Below are 14,923 nucleotides of genomic sequence, written 5' to 3' on the forward strand. Positions count from 1 at the left end.
TTATTTATTTAATTTGGGGCTTGTTTTAAAATTTCAATTTAGTTTTGTTATTTACATTTACATTATATTTAAATTTTGTTATTTAGCAGACGCTTTTATCCAAAGCGACTTACAAATGAGGACAATAGAAGCAATCAAAACCAACAAAAGAGCAGTAATATGCAAGTGCTATATTAGTATATTATTATAGTGTTATATTTCAATTTCACAAAGAAATGTGCAGCATTTTGTCCAAGCAATAATAAAAGGACATACACTTTATAACTCACCTTAACTCTCATTTTGTTAAAAAAAATTATAATAATCGTGAATCGAATCGAATCGTGAAATCAAAACCGCGAATCGAATCGAATCGCGAGTTGAGTGAATCGTTACATCCCTAGCGTCGCCACAAGACACCTGAACATATGTCTCGGAGGTGCTCTTATTCAAATAGCTAGCTATCTACGTAGAAACCGGCTGCAAATTGACACTTTCAGATGGCGCATAACCAACTGGCTGCGGGTTTTCTTTTTAACTTTTCTCAGCTAAATCCAAAAAAAAAAAAGCTAAAAAAGTGAAAATTTCATCTGATGGCCCCTTTAAGCATGCAGAATTGCAAGAGAGTTCATGTTAATGTCCTGAATCAGATCAAGAATGATGTCTGATGACATTATAGAGGATTAACCCACGATCATTCAGATATCTGGTCCTTTAACTACAGATTCCTTATCAGCAGATCGACCGCCTTAGACAAACACTGTGTGCACATGAGCTTCTCTCCACACACTTCCCTACAGCCATTCTCTTCTGGCATAACAATCAGCAGGTATTATGCCACACCTCATGAAACACGATATACATTGTAAAGCATCAGACTCAGCAGAACAACACTGCTCAGTGCTCAAATCACTGCATGCTTGTGTCTCTAAACATCTGAATGATTATTGTATTCCAGCAGATCTGTGATTCCCTTCGAGGGGAGCTGGAGTATCTCACAGGAATGTTTGCTTTGTCCACAACTCAGTATTTACTGCATTAGAGGTGGAAGAAACAGCTGGAAACTATATCAGACTCCAGACAATGAAAGCACAACATAGAAACTTAAATTGTAAAATTTCACAATATTACAGTCTTTACAGTGTTTTTCATCAAATAAATGCAGCTTTGGTGAGCATTATAGACTTTTTTTAAACATTTTTAAAAAATCTTAAATGAAATATTTAATAGTTAAATTAGTATTAAGCATGCTATAATTTCATAATAATAATGATGTGTGTATATAATATTAAATAAATTATTATTATTATTAATATTATTATTACTAAATTATAATATGAGTATAAATCAAGAGACTACATGCAATATTTTTTTTTTAAATGGTGCTTTAAAGAACTATTAAAGTCAACTGCAAAAAAAAACATTTATATAACGTATATGTATCAAAACTTTTAATGTTGATTAAAAGTGCATTTGTCAAATACCCTGTCAAGATCCTGACATGTGAATAATATAATAGATAATGCATTATAATTATTACATAATGCAACATATATAATATTTGTTTATTATTGTTGTTTTATTGCATTCCATATTTTTACTTTTATAAATTGTGCATTTGTCACACAGCAGGATTATTGAAATTAACTGCAAAAAAGCAAAAATGTGTGTAAATGCAACAGAAAATACATGTAATATACATGCAACATACAAAATACATGTACACACACATTTTAACCTACATTTTTACTGTTGATAAAAAAACATGTTATTTGTCATCACTGTGAGATGAGATCCTGACCTTTCTGCATTGTACAATGAATGTCATGTTTGTTATTGTTTTCACTTAAAATGGAAAATGCATTATTTCGCTTAATAATACAAAACATGCTGTGCAGAGAGCATAACGACCGCCCTGCATGTCCTGAACAGATGTGTTCAGAAATATGAGGTTTTTCTGATGCATTGATTATGCGGCCCTCAGTGAGAATCACAGCTGATCAGAGCCTCATTCAGACACCGTTGTGACATTAACAGGAGTGGCGCTCAGGCCTTCAGCGTGTCACCAAACCTGCGCGGATCCACACCCTTGGCCTTCACCAGCGAGAACTAACTAACTAACTAACTAACTAACTACCGCCATCAGCGACCGTGACAAGTCACCAGCCGAGCCGAACTCATCTGACCCAAAACTCCCTTCATCATCATCACAAACCCTGCTGAACTCCGCTAAACTTCAGCTGAAACCCCTCGGAAGCGCTTCTCCTGGGAACTGCTCGTCTCTCACCTGGAAGGGATTGACGTCGACTGGATCTTCAAACGGGTTTGAGTCAAATCCCGACATTATGATGGCCTTTATCCGCCTTTAGAGTCCAAACCGAGCGGCACCGGAGCTGCGACCGTTGCTGTTTCCCCTCAGCAGCACTTCCGTAGTGAGAGCGTGACGCGCGTGCGTCGTGACGTCATCCGGCGACGTAGACGATTGTTCTTGTTCTATATTAAATTGATTATGTGGTAAACTTTTACATTCTGCATAGCAGACATTATATTCACAAACGAAACGTTCTGACTGTTAACTGATTTTTGTTTTTAAGAAATCGATCCTCTAAGAGTTTTTCTTCCTTAAATGTGTGGCGATTTGTAATATTACTTCAGTTTTGCATGTTTTATTTAAAGTGAAACCATACCACTAATTCTGAATAATGATTTATTGATTATTTTATCGGACTGTTCTGATTATTTATGACTATTTTCACATTTTCTTATCTTATTCTTTGCACAATTTAATTAGTGCACTATTCTTGCGAATTTATTCCTCCCTATTGTTTTGAATATAAATTATAATAAAGACATGTATTATATATATAATCGTTTTTAAATTATTAAAAATACAGACATTGTGTTGATATAATTTGTTTGCTATTAAATGTGTGTTCATTTTCTAATTTCGTTTTTTACTTCATTTTTTGTCAAATGTCAATATGTTGTGTTTGCCTTATTGTTGTATTGCAAATATTTTAATAGGATGGAAAAAGCAATGTCGTTTATTATAGAATTATTAATATTATTGGGCAAGTTCCATCCAACATCATTTTATACAGTAGTGCTTGTTTTGTAAACACGTAAAGCAAAAGGCTGTTATTGCATATATTAATAATTAATAATTTAATAATAATTTATGCATTTAGCAGACATATATAATATATAATGCATATACATTTACTTATTTTATAGTTTGCACAATTTAACCGGTTATACTTTGTTAAATGTTGTTTATTATATTACTTTATACTGTTAGTCTTCTCTATTGTTTTACAATGTGAAAATAATTAATATTAAAAATGCAATATATCTTTAACCTATTAATTTTGTTAACTTAATCGTCCAGAATGTACCTGAGATTAAAGAAATTCGAACGGCCTGGATATACATTAAAAAGTTATTTTATAATATGGATAATATTTGTTTACATCCAAAGGCTCGTGATTGGTTGGCGGGCTGTGACGTCGCAGACATGGCGGAAGTGAAAGGTCAGTTAAATCTCTGTCTTCACATTTCATTCTGTATTTCACAAAACATTCAGTCACACACAGCGCGATCGGCTCGAGGTACAACACGACTGGCTGTCGTTCTCGCTGATTTGTGTGTTGTTTGGATGGATTAGTTATTTGCTCGGTGTGAGTCTGTAAGCATTTCCCATCAATGAGATTCACAGCCATTGGTTCCTTCATTTAAATGACAGCAGTAGAAAAGCGTCTTTTCCCTGTTCGCAGTGTTTCCAGTGTGCTGTGTGGTGCAGCACTACGCCTGGGGTAAAGCGGGTCTGGACAGTGAGGTGGCCCGGCTGGTGCTCGGTGGAGACCCCCAGGCGCTCATAGAGGAGGCCAGACCCTATGCAGAGGTGCAGTATGGACAGCCTTGCTCTCACCCTCAGCCTGCACTCAAATCACAGCAGGGATCTTAATCTACTGACCCACTAGCACACCCACCCAGACCCTCGGGCCAGCCGGGAGGCTCTAGCATAAATACCGGTAGATTATATATAAGTATAACATTCTTTCAAACTGTTAGGAATGGCTTGAAATAAATCAAAGAGGATTCTATGTTTTATATATTCTCCATAATTATTATTAACTATTAATAATTAAATAATATATATTATTATCAATTATATTATCTATAATATTTTAATATTATCTAAAAAATAATAATTATAAATACTATTGTTGTTGTATTATTGCATGTAACATTCTTTTTATTTTTATGCATTTGTGTATAATAATACTATTGCTGTTGTTGTTTTGTTGCTATTTATGTTATTATTATAATAAAATTATTATTAGTAGTAGTATATTGTTATTAGTATATATATATATATAGTAGGGGTGTGCGATATATATCGTCTGCGATAATATCGTAATTGTTGTTTTAACGATGTGCGATTTGACATTATCGAGTATTTTGCAAAAAACATTCAAAACATCCCTACAGAGCGCACGCATACATTACGTGAAGTCTAGACTAGTGCGTGTGCGCATTTAGTGTGTTTTCTTTCACTGCATGATTCAGGCTATTAAAATGCATTTAGAATGATCACAAAATTCAAGAGCCACCTGCTGGCGGTTTTAATTTCAAATTTCTGCTTTTTCTTTCTTTTCTTTTTGATTTTTTTCATGTTTTAAATCATTTCAAATATCAGTATTCAACGTTTTATGTTTAATATATCAAAACATTATTTATGCATTTGTAATTGCAGGTTAAATGCATTCATGTCTTGCATTAAACAAAATACATGTGTGTAAATACATCTAAATGCCACTTCAGATGCAGCTTCTGTGTTGATTTAATTTGCTTGGTAACAGCCCAAATGTCTTATTATTCTAATTCCCTGATTAAATGTAAGAATTTGACTCAAAAGATAATGGACACTTTTAGAAAAAATGGCTTTATAAAGGTTAAAATGCAAAAATCAGTTTAAATTTATTGGAAAAGATTAATTTCTATCAGTATGAACTGACCACCACACAGAATATGAAGAATATTAAAAACATTAGGAGTCAGCTGTCTTCGGCAGTCCTTAAGGTACCAGCACAATAACACACTCAGCAAAATATCGTCTAATTATCGTTATCGATAAAATCCCAGAAAATATCGAGATATAATTTTTTGTCAATAAAAACATCCCTATATTTCTATTTAGCTTTATTTTTCTAGCTATATTTTTGTAATTTCAGTACTGATATTGAAGTGTTTATTTCAGTTAGCTGCCGAGGCAACATTTCTAATTTATATATATTCTCCATAATAATAATAATTATTATTATTACCTATTAATTTTATATTATCTATTAATAATTAAATAATATATATTATTATGATCAGTAATATTATCTATAATATTTTAATATTATCTAAAATAATAATTATAATTACTATTATTATTGTTGTATTATTGCGTGAAACATTCTTTTTATTATTATTATTATTATTATTATGCATTTGTATATAATAATACTATTGCTGTTGTTTTGTTGCTATTTATGTTATTATTATAATAAAATTATTAGTAGTAGTATATTATTATTAGTATTAGTATATTATTTATTATTATTCGTTTTAGTATATTATTATTAGTAGTATTAGTATATTAAAAGTAGTAATAAAAAACTAAATATAATGCAGAGATATTCAAACAGTTTAAATATAAATAAAATAATAATAATAATTTTTATTATTATTAGTAGTATTTAATTACACACCATGCAATAATAATAACAAAATTAAAACACTCACAGCCGAAAGCTGAAAAAGAGACTTTCAAACTGTGTGAGTGTGATGGCAACACACATTATTATTATTATTAGTAGTAGTAGTATTTTATAATTATAATATTATATAATTTTTATGTTATTTTAAAATGATTTTAATTATTTATTTATAACACTTGGCTTTTTTTCCTACCAGTCTTTGGTAATTTGTTATTTCACTTTTTTTCTTTTTGTGTTCAGATGTGTTTTATTGTTCTATAAATAACCATCTTAAAGGAACAGTTCTCAAATTAAAGTTGAAGTTTTTGGTTCCATTTCTTCTTTAGAAATTATGCACTTCACCTTTAAGAACAGAGATAATACTATACATACATATATATATATATATATATATATATAGATCATTACATGTTTGTTTTCTGTTTTCTTTCCAGCTTTGGATGGGTGCTCACCCCAAAGGAGACGCTCTCATCAAAGACAACAGGATATCCCAGAGGACACTGGGACAGTGGATTGCAGATTTCCCAGGGTGCCTGGGGTCAAAGGTCAAAGACACATTCCACGGGCAGCTCCCGTTCCTTTTCAAAGTGCTGTCTGTCAAAACGGCTCTGTCCATCCAGGCGCATCCCAACCGGGTGAGATTGGAGACAGTTCCCCTTATAAAAGAGCTATGGTACAGTAATGCTGTCATTACAGGACTTGACGCTTATTTTTTGTGCTTTCACAAAAAATATATTATTTCATGTGCTCTTAAGCACAAACAATTTAGGAGAGCATTACGAAATTTTAGGGACGCAATGAAAATGTATCAAATAATGTGTTTTTCATTAATAAAGGGACACAAGGGAGACATTTACAAGCAAAATTATTTAATTTTACACACTAGGCTATTTAGTATTTCTGCTTCAAACTTTATTTAATAATTAAGTATTTGTAGGCCTCCTTATATATATATATATACTGCCGTTTGGGATCAGTAACATTTTAAATGCTTTTTTTAAGTCTCTTATGCTCATCAAGGCTGCATTTATTTGAATAAAAATGCAGAAAAAAATAGTAATATTCTGAAATATTATTGCAATTTAAATTAACGGTTTTCCATTTTAATATACATTAAATTATTATTTATTTCTGTGATGCGCAGCTGAATTTTCAGCATCATTACTCCAGTCTTCAGTGTCACATGATCTTCAGAAATCATTCTAATATGCTGATTTATTATCAGAGCTGGAAACTGAAAAAAACAGATGAATGAAAAGTTCAAAAGAACAGCATTTATTTAAAATATAAATTGTTTGTAACAATATACACTACAGTTTAACAGTTTTGGGTCAGAAATTTTATTTCTTTTTTTTAAAGAAATTAATACTTTTATTCAGCATGGATGTGTTAACTTGATAAACGTAGTAAAGTAAAGACTACTATAGTTAGAAAATATTTCTATTTTAAAGAAATGCTGTTAAAGGGGTCCTATTATGCTCTTTTACAAAGTCTTGATGTTGTTTTGGGGGTGTACTTAATTGTTGTTAACTGACAGGAATTGGCTGCTAGACTGCATGCACAGTTTCCTGAACATTACCCAGACAACAACCACAAACCGGAGATGGCCATCGCTCTCACTCAGTTTGAAGGGCTCTGCGGCTTTCGGCCGATGGATGAAATCTTGGGCTTCCTCAGAAGTAAGTATTTGTGACCCTGGACCACAAAACCAGTCATAAGGGTAATTTTTTCGAAATTGAGATTTATACACCATCTGAAAGATGAATAAATAAGCTTTCCATTGATGTGTGGTTTGTTAGGATAGGACAATATTTGGCCGAGATACAACTATTTTAAAATCTGGAATCTGAGGCACTGCTTTTGTGCTCCATGAGCCAAACTCAAAAAATGAATCCTATTTATGTTTAAATATCCCGACACTTACACATTAGAGGAGTTAAATGGGTTGCAAAGAGCGTTTCACGTGGACTTTTGTGTGGTTTGTGCTTTTGAGATGTCCCAGAGTTCCGTGCGCTGGTCGGTAATGAAGCCGCAGAGGAGCTCCAGAGCGCCGACGGAGACCCGGGCCGAACGTCTCTCGCTCTGAAGAAGTGTTTCACCAGGATGATGAACTGTGAGAAGAAGCTGTTTGTCGATCAGCTCAACATGTTGGTCAAGCGAATCTCAGAGGAAGGTAAGAGGAACCTTCCACTCCCCAACATTCCATTCATTCATTCCAAAAACTGTTTCCAGCATTGATAATAAATCAGCATATTAGAATGATTTCTGAAGGATCATGTGACACTGAAGACTGGAGAAACATGAATAACATTCATCACTCTATCAATTTGGCCTCTTCAGATGAAACTCGTCTGACCTGTTCTTTTGTTCCAGAGGCTGCAGGCAAAGACACCTCAGGAAGTAATGGAGAACTGTTGCTACGGCTACATTCCCAGTATCCCGGGGACATCGGATGCTTTTCCATTTACTTCCTGAACCGCATCGTGCTGCAGCCGGGGGAGGCCATGTTTCTGGGAGCAAATGAGCCTCATGCTTATCTGTCTGGAGGTCAGAGGTCACCACATTACTAATAAAACACGTTTTTGGACACGTACCATGATGAAACCACGGTATATTTTAGTAGAGTCTGAAAAAATGAATTTAAAAATATCTAAATAGACAAAGTTTGTAGCTTGTAGTTAAAAATCATGCTTAGAGTAGGTTGTGTAGTTGAGATTTTTTGTAAAAAAATATATATATATTCATTAATCTTCATTTAATAATCAATTATTCCATGTAGGTTCCATTTTTTGTGAAATATTTTCATTAATATTCACATAATAATCTATAATATTCTTTTAGTATTTCTTAATACTCATTTATTTCATGTAGGTTGTGTAGTTGTACTTTTTGTGAAATATGATAATTAATATTCTCTTAATATTTATTTAATATTCATTCATATTTAGATGCTCCATTTAGGTTGTATAGTTTTTTTGTGTGAGAAATATTCGTTAATATTAATTTATTCCATTTAGGTTGTGTAGTTGTAGTTTTTGTTGAGAATAATTATTAATATTCTTTTAATAATCCATAATATTAATTTAATATAAATTAATATAAATTATTCCATCTAGGTTGTGTAGTTGTATTTTTTGTGAAATATATTCACTTAGTAATTTATAATATTCATTTATTCCATGGAGGTTGCATAGTTGTACTTTTTGTGAAATATAATCATTAATATTCACTTAATATTTATTTAATATTCATTCATATTTAGATGCTCCATTTAGGTTGTATAGTTGTTGTTTTTTTATGTGAGAAATATTCGTTAATATTAATTTATTCCATTTAGGTTGTGTAGTTTTTGTGAAATATATTCATTAATATTCATGATATTCATTTATTCCATGTAGGTTGCATAGTTGTACTTTAGGTGAAATATATTAATTAATATTCATATAGGTTGTATTGTGGTTGTTGTTGTTTTTTAACATTGATTAATGTTTAATTATTCATTAATTCCACGTAGGTTGTGTAGTTGAACTTTTTGTGAAATGTATTTATAAATATTCATTTAATAATCTATTTTATTATTCATTATTATTCCATGTAGGTTGTCTTGTTCTTTTGGTAAAATATATTGATTAATAATAAATAATATTCTTTCATATTCAGTTATTTCTTGTAGGCTGTCATTGTACTTTTTGTGAAATATATTCATGAATTTTTACTTAATATGTATTAAGATGCATGTGTAATGTGTTAATGAATATTTATTAATATGCATGTTCTAATCTGCATGTATAATTGTTCTCTGGCTCCTGCAGACTGTGTGGAGTGTATGGCGTGCTCTGATAACACCGTTCGCGCCGGACTGACTCCCAAATACATTGACGTGGACACGCTGTGTGAGATGTTGAATTACAGCCCGGCTCCAGTCAGTGCCAAAATCTTTCCCTGCGTGCGGGACAACGCCGACCCCTGCGTCTACCTCTACGACCCTCCTGTGCCAGACTTCACCGTCATGAGAATACAGGTGCGCCAGACGGCCTTTTCCTCAAGTATATTCATACAATTCACATTTATCCCGATTCCAGCTGCTCAAACAAATAGATTCAATGGCAGCTTATAAGAGTGACAGGGCTGTCAAAATGGCTGGAAAACTAAATTCGAATTTTGTACTTAAATATGATCAAAATTCGAATTATATTCAAATTTAAAATGCATAATTTCAGTTAGGGTGAAGAAAAGCTTCTGAGGCCACAAGAGGGCGCATCGAGCAAAATATTACTAATGCACGTTTATTCAAAGCATAAGATAACATGACTATCTGTGAAAAAAAGTGCATAATGTTTAAAATAATGTTTATAAACCAATTATTATTAATTAAGTTGCTTAAACAAGTATAAACAAAACGGCATCATGTATGTATGCATAGTTTAATAAAAAGGGCTGAAAGCCAATCACACAGAGTACATTTTTCATTTAAAAACACGAGTTGCAGTGGGATTGGGAAAAAAACAGAAAAAAAAGTTTTTTTTTCAAAGTTAAACTTGCATTAATTTTATATGGCTTTCTAAACATGCGGCTCTTTTGTGCGAGATGCGAGTGCAACGGTGATAGACGTCCCTCTAGAAAATGCGTGAAATATGTGTTCTGTGTGAACAGCTTGGTTTCAGTTTTGATGTAAACAACATCATCTCCGCATTGATGTTCTCTTTTCCCGCAATATTTGTAATTAACAACGCAGCAGCGCGCATCTAGTGGCTTCAACTGGATAGGCTAACAAAAACATTAAAATGCAACGACACTTACATCGTCATCGCATCTCGTGCGCCACTGATAATGCTGCCTCCTTAACGCACACCTAAAATTCGAATGCAACGTTTTTGCTATATAAAAAAAATTGCTATATCGATACATTCGACGAATATTCAAAATTCTAAATTTTTTTTGACAGCCCTAAAGAGTGATGTGATGTTATTCTCAGATCCCCTCCTCGGCGCGGCAGTACACTGTGAGCGCGCTGGACTCTGCCGGGATCCTGCTGGTCATCGACGGAGAGGCCGTCGCCACGTCTGCTGCGGCCCTCTCTGACATCACTCTGACACGAGGCTCTGTGCTTTTCATTTCAGCCAATGAGAGCGTCTCTTTACAGGTGACATCATCGTCAGGCATGACCATGTTCAGAGCCTGCTGCTTACTGTAGGAGACGTCCGCTTCATAAAAGTCTGTCTGTTCTGTCCTGATCTAAACCAACCGGTCAAAGAAAGTTCAAGTAGAAATCATGTTCCCATGTTTTTGGCTTCATCACGAACATGCATGACGAATCACACCAATTAAAGGGACAGTTCACGCAAAAATGAAAATTCTGTCAAGTCGTTCCAAACCTATATGAGTTTCTTCCACTGAACACAAAAGAAGATATTTTAAAGAATGTTGGTACCCAAACAGTTGACGGTAGCCATTGACTTCAATAGTATTTTTTTCCTTACTATAGAAGGCAATGGGGACCAGCAACTGTTTGCTTACTTGGAACTATTTGAAGGTGGGTAAATGATGACAGAATTTTCATTTTTGCGTGAACTATCCCTTCAAGTTGGAAATTATGATTATTGATGACATTTAGTATTAAAATAGCTATGCTTAACCAAAAAACAACAACAAAATATATAATGAAACCGTTTGAATTATGATACTGCAACATGATTCTGCATGTTCTTTTGAAATATGTAAAAGTATATAATTCCTTTGAGTCAACATGAAATGCTGTTCACGCCATTTTACTTTAATAATGTGACGTATTTACGTGGAAACATAATATTCAGTCAGGAAAAAAAAAAGTAGGATGGAATTTGATTGGATGATGAAATGTGGGCGTTCCAGAATAAAGTCACACCAGAATGAGAGTTTAAACCACCAGCATTAATGGAATATTTCAGCCAAAAATGAAAGTTTACTGTAAATGTAGTCACCCTCAGGCCATTCATTCATTGGAGTAGATTTGGAGAAATGTAGCATGTAGCTCAGCAATGGATGCTCTACAGTGAATGGGTGCCGTCAGAATGAGAGTCCAAACAGCTGATAAAAACATCACAATAATCCACAAGTAATCCATATTTTATTAAAAAGTTAAAAAATACCTTAATGATGGATTTGTTTCTTTTGGCTTCTCAAGACGTTAACTGATGGACTGGAGTGCTGTGGATTACTTGTGGATTATTGTGATGTTTTTATCAGCTGTTTGGACTCTCATTCTGACGGCACCCATTCACATCCATTGGTGAGCAAGTGACGCAATGCTACATTTCTCCAAATCTGATGAAGTAACAAACTCATCTGCATCTCGGATGACCTGAGAGTGAGTCAATTTTCAGTAAATTCTACTACAACTATTCCTTTAAGAAAGTTAAAAAAAAGTCAGTTTTGATCTCATGTTGGTGTATATAAGTTCAATGCACGGATGCATGATCACTCACTATTGGCTGCGAGATATAAACATTTTATGAAACTAAATTTGTTCCATCAGAGATTTTTTTTGCATAAGGATGTAACACCTTTTGCATGTTCAAAAAAAATAAAACCCAGATGGAGGACTGTAACGGTTTTACTTTTACATTAAAACCTGGTAACAAAGACTTTAGACCAATTTTAACGTTTTTAAGACGCGTTTCATGGTACTACTACTAAAGAACAGTAGTGAGTCCTTGTTGAGGACACACTCTTCCATGAAGAACATACATGGTGAAACAGTTTTATTGACGAGGTTCTCGCTAAACGAGCCACTCCTGTGACAGACACGAGCTTTGTGATTTAATTACCAGTGCAACTGATTTTAAAAATAACCCTGCAACCTGAAAAAGTGTTTTCATACATGTGAAACTACCGATTTCTATTCTTCCTCATAAGTGCAACTGTATGGCTTGATGTGTGGTTGTGCTTTATTGCTGTAGTTACTATTTGCACTAGCAGTGTGAAGAGCACAAAGGATGCTGGGAATGACCGGCATCCTGATGTTTGTTTACTGTATTTCTAGTGCCCTCGTCAGATTCGTACATGTAAAACCAGAAGACTGACCTCAACCCTGTTGGTTTCCAGGATTCTTTCTATATTTTTGGAGCTGTATTATTTTCTCAAGTGTTCTGGGATCAAAGCATGCGATCGATGGCTAAAGACCGAGCGAATGAATGTATGACGCTTTCCGAGCTGTAATGGAGCATGTAATCTCTAATAAATAACTGTAATCTTTCACCTGCTCGTTTCTGACCGGTTTTTATGAGCTAAACTTACACAACAGGTTTCCCAGACAAAGGTTAGGTTCTCCATTAATCATTCTCAGCCTGGGCGTGAACCGATTGTGTTTTATTGGATCACTGTGTTTGCTTTTACACACTTACACTGTGTCATGTTGCTGTTCTTACTGTTTCCTTTTGGATGGAGTTCAACTAGCAAAATTTCATAAAACAATGCATTTTGGAGTACATACGTTATATTTCAAAAGTCTGTACATACAATATACAGTAGACTTATAATGAAGCTTTTAGAAATGATGTAAAGCTTTTGTAATGATGTAAATATTTAATTATTATTCACCATTGGTATTGAATTATTGTTAACTTCTGTGTTATACATGATTTTGTTTTATACTCGTACTCACACAAATACATAGAGTACTTATTTATTTATTTTTACTAGAAAAATCCACTATTTTACTAAGCAAATTCATTATGTGTAGAAGATCTAGTCCTGGCATGTAAATGAAGGTTAATAGTTGATCCATATGGGCCTGTTCCCAAAACCAGAGGGAAAAAAAAAAAAAAAAAAATTTATATATATATATAAAAGAAAATAGGTCATTAAATTAAGAATAATAAATAAAATGTAATGTTATTTTTTAAAAATATTCACGTATGCTAAAAATATAAATAAAAATATATTTATACTAATTTAAATATAGACAACTGTTAAAATATAGCACAACTGCTTATAATAACCATCATTAATAACTGATCATCAATAATAATTGATAATAGCTGAGCACTAAATCAGCCTATTAGAATGATTTCAGAAGGATACATTATATAAATAAATATAAATAAACATTTTATAAGATTTGAGAAATTATAAAAAAAATTAATGATAATAAAAAAAAATTTATATTACATTTAAAATTATATAAATATAATGAAAATATAAATTAAATATATAAATAAAAATATAATTTAATTTAATTATTAAATAACTAAATTAAATCTGAAATGAATAATAAAAATATATAGGTATTTAAATACATTTATTTATTAAAGAACATAAATACATCATTAGTTGCTAACCATAACCATACAAATATTACCAATGCGTCACATTGTTTTGTTTTTTTTTGCAATAAAAGCATCTTAACTGGTTTTATAAATACTGATTAAATAAAGGTGGTGTGTGCTTCTGATCTGAGATCATGAATCAGACGTCCAAACGTTCCTCTGCTCTTTCTTCTCTTGTAATATCCAGTGCTTTACTAAAGCGCTCACATAAAGCGCTCTGTCCAGACGGTCTAACTGGAACTTGATTGACAGCTGCAGTAGCCAATGAGTCCAGAGTGAAAATGAGCTGCTGGATCTGATTGGCCGTGGGCTTGAGGGCCCAGTAGAGTTTCTGCAGGGCTTGTACGTCCTCTAGAGCATTATGGGCCGCATATGAAACTCCCAGGAGGGTCTTAACCAAGTTCTCCTGCTTGAAGCTCTGGAGGCCACTGTCTTTGAGAAGCTGTCGGGCCAAAGGAAGGGTGTCCACGAATCCAGAAACCTCTTTCTGGAAGTCTGACCTAAGGCCGAACTCATCCAGAGCTCTGGCCAAAACGTGACAGTCAAACCTGCGGCTGTTGTGGCCCACCAGGAGCGGCCGACCCAGCATCCGGAGGAAGGTGATGAAGGAGAGCAGGGCTTCTCAGAGAGAGCTGGTGATGGAGAAACAAACGGTGACGTCTCACACTGAAACCTGTAATCCTGGACGCCCAGGAACCATGAAGAGGTTGAGAGTGTGACCTCCACTCACTGCGGCCAGCTGGACGAGATCACATGAGGGATCTGGAGGTGGAGAATATATGCAATAAGTAACATTTTGCAAAAATTAAATAATAAAAAAACATTATATATATATATATATATATATATATATATACACACACACACACA

At 33.6% G+C, this 14,923-nt stretch overlaps 2 protein-coding genes and 1 pseudogene across 3 annotated transcripts in view; 1 reads left to right on the forward strand and 2 right to left on the reverse strand.

Moving 5' to 3' along the window:
- LOC107724655 (secretory carrier-associated membrane protein 2-like) overlaps positions 1-2,433 on the reverse strand; it is a 19,267-nt gene extending 16,834 nt beyond the window's left edge. The window contains exon 1 of the mRNA XM_016533662.1: positions 2,267-2,433. Within this exon, the coding sequence (XP_016389148.1) occupies positions 2,267-2,323 (57 nt within the window). The 5' untranslated portion in view covers positions 2,324-2,433. The remainder of the gene's footprint in view (positions 1-2,266) is intronic.
- A 1,054-nt stretch (positions 2,434-3,487) lies between these two features.
- LOC107724648 (mannose-6-phosphate isomerase) lies at positions 3,488-12,943 on the forward strand. Of its 2 annotated transcripts, XM_016533651.1 has the most exons (9): positions 3,488-3,509; positions 3,753-3,880; positions 6,182-6,382; positions 7,285-7,426; positions 7,741-7,920; positions 8,121-8,294; positions 9,560-9,768; positions 10,723-10,890; positions 12,769-12,943. In XM_016533651.1, exons 1-9 carry the CDS (start codon positions 3,494-3,496, stop codon positions 12,925-12,927), a joined length of 1,377 nt encoding a protein of 458 aa, XP_016389137.1. In that variant the 5' UTR covers positions 3,488-3,493; the 3' UTR covers positions 12,928-12,943. The 2 variants fall into 2 exon arrangements, with proteins under 2 accessions (XP_016389137.1, XP_016389138.1); XM_016533652.1 differs by lacking the exon at positions 12,769-12,943 and having other exon boundaries at positions 10,723-11,082.
- Positions 12,944-14,074: 1,131 nt separating this feature from the next.
- LOC107724649 (uncharacterized) overlaps positions 14,075-14,923 on the reverse strand; it is a 1,710-nt pseudogene continuing 861 nt past the window's right edge.

This window comes from Sinocyclocheilus rhinocerous, unplaced genomic scaffold (genome assembly GCF_001515625.1).
Source record: "Sinocyclocheilus rhinocerous isolate Xijiao unplaced genomic scaffold, SAMN03320098_v1.1 scaffold2110, whole genome shotgun sequence".
In the NCBI taxonomy this organism is placed as follows: Eukaryota; Metazoa; Chordata; class Actinopteri; order Cypriniformes; family Cyprinidae; genus Sinocyclocheilus; species Sinocyclocheilus rhinocerous.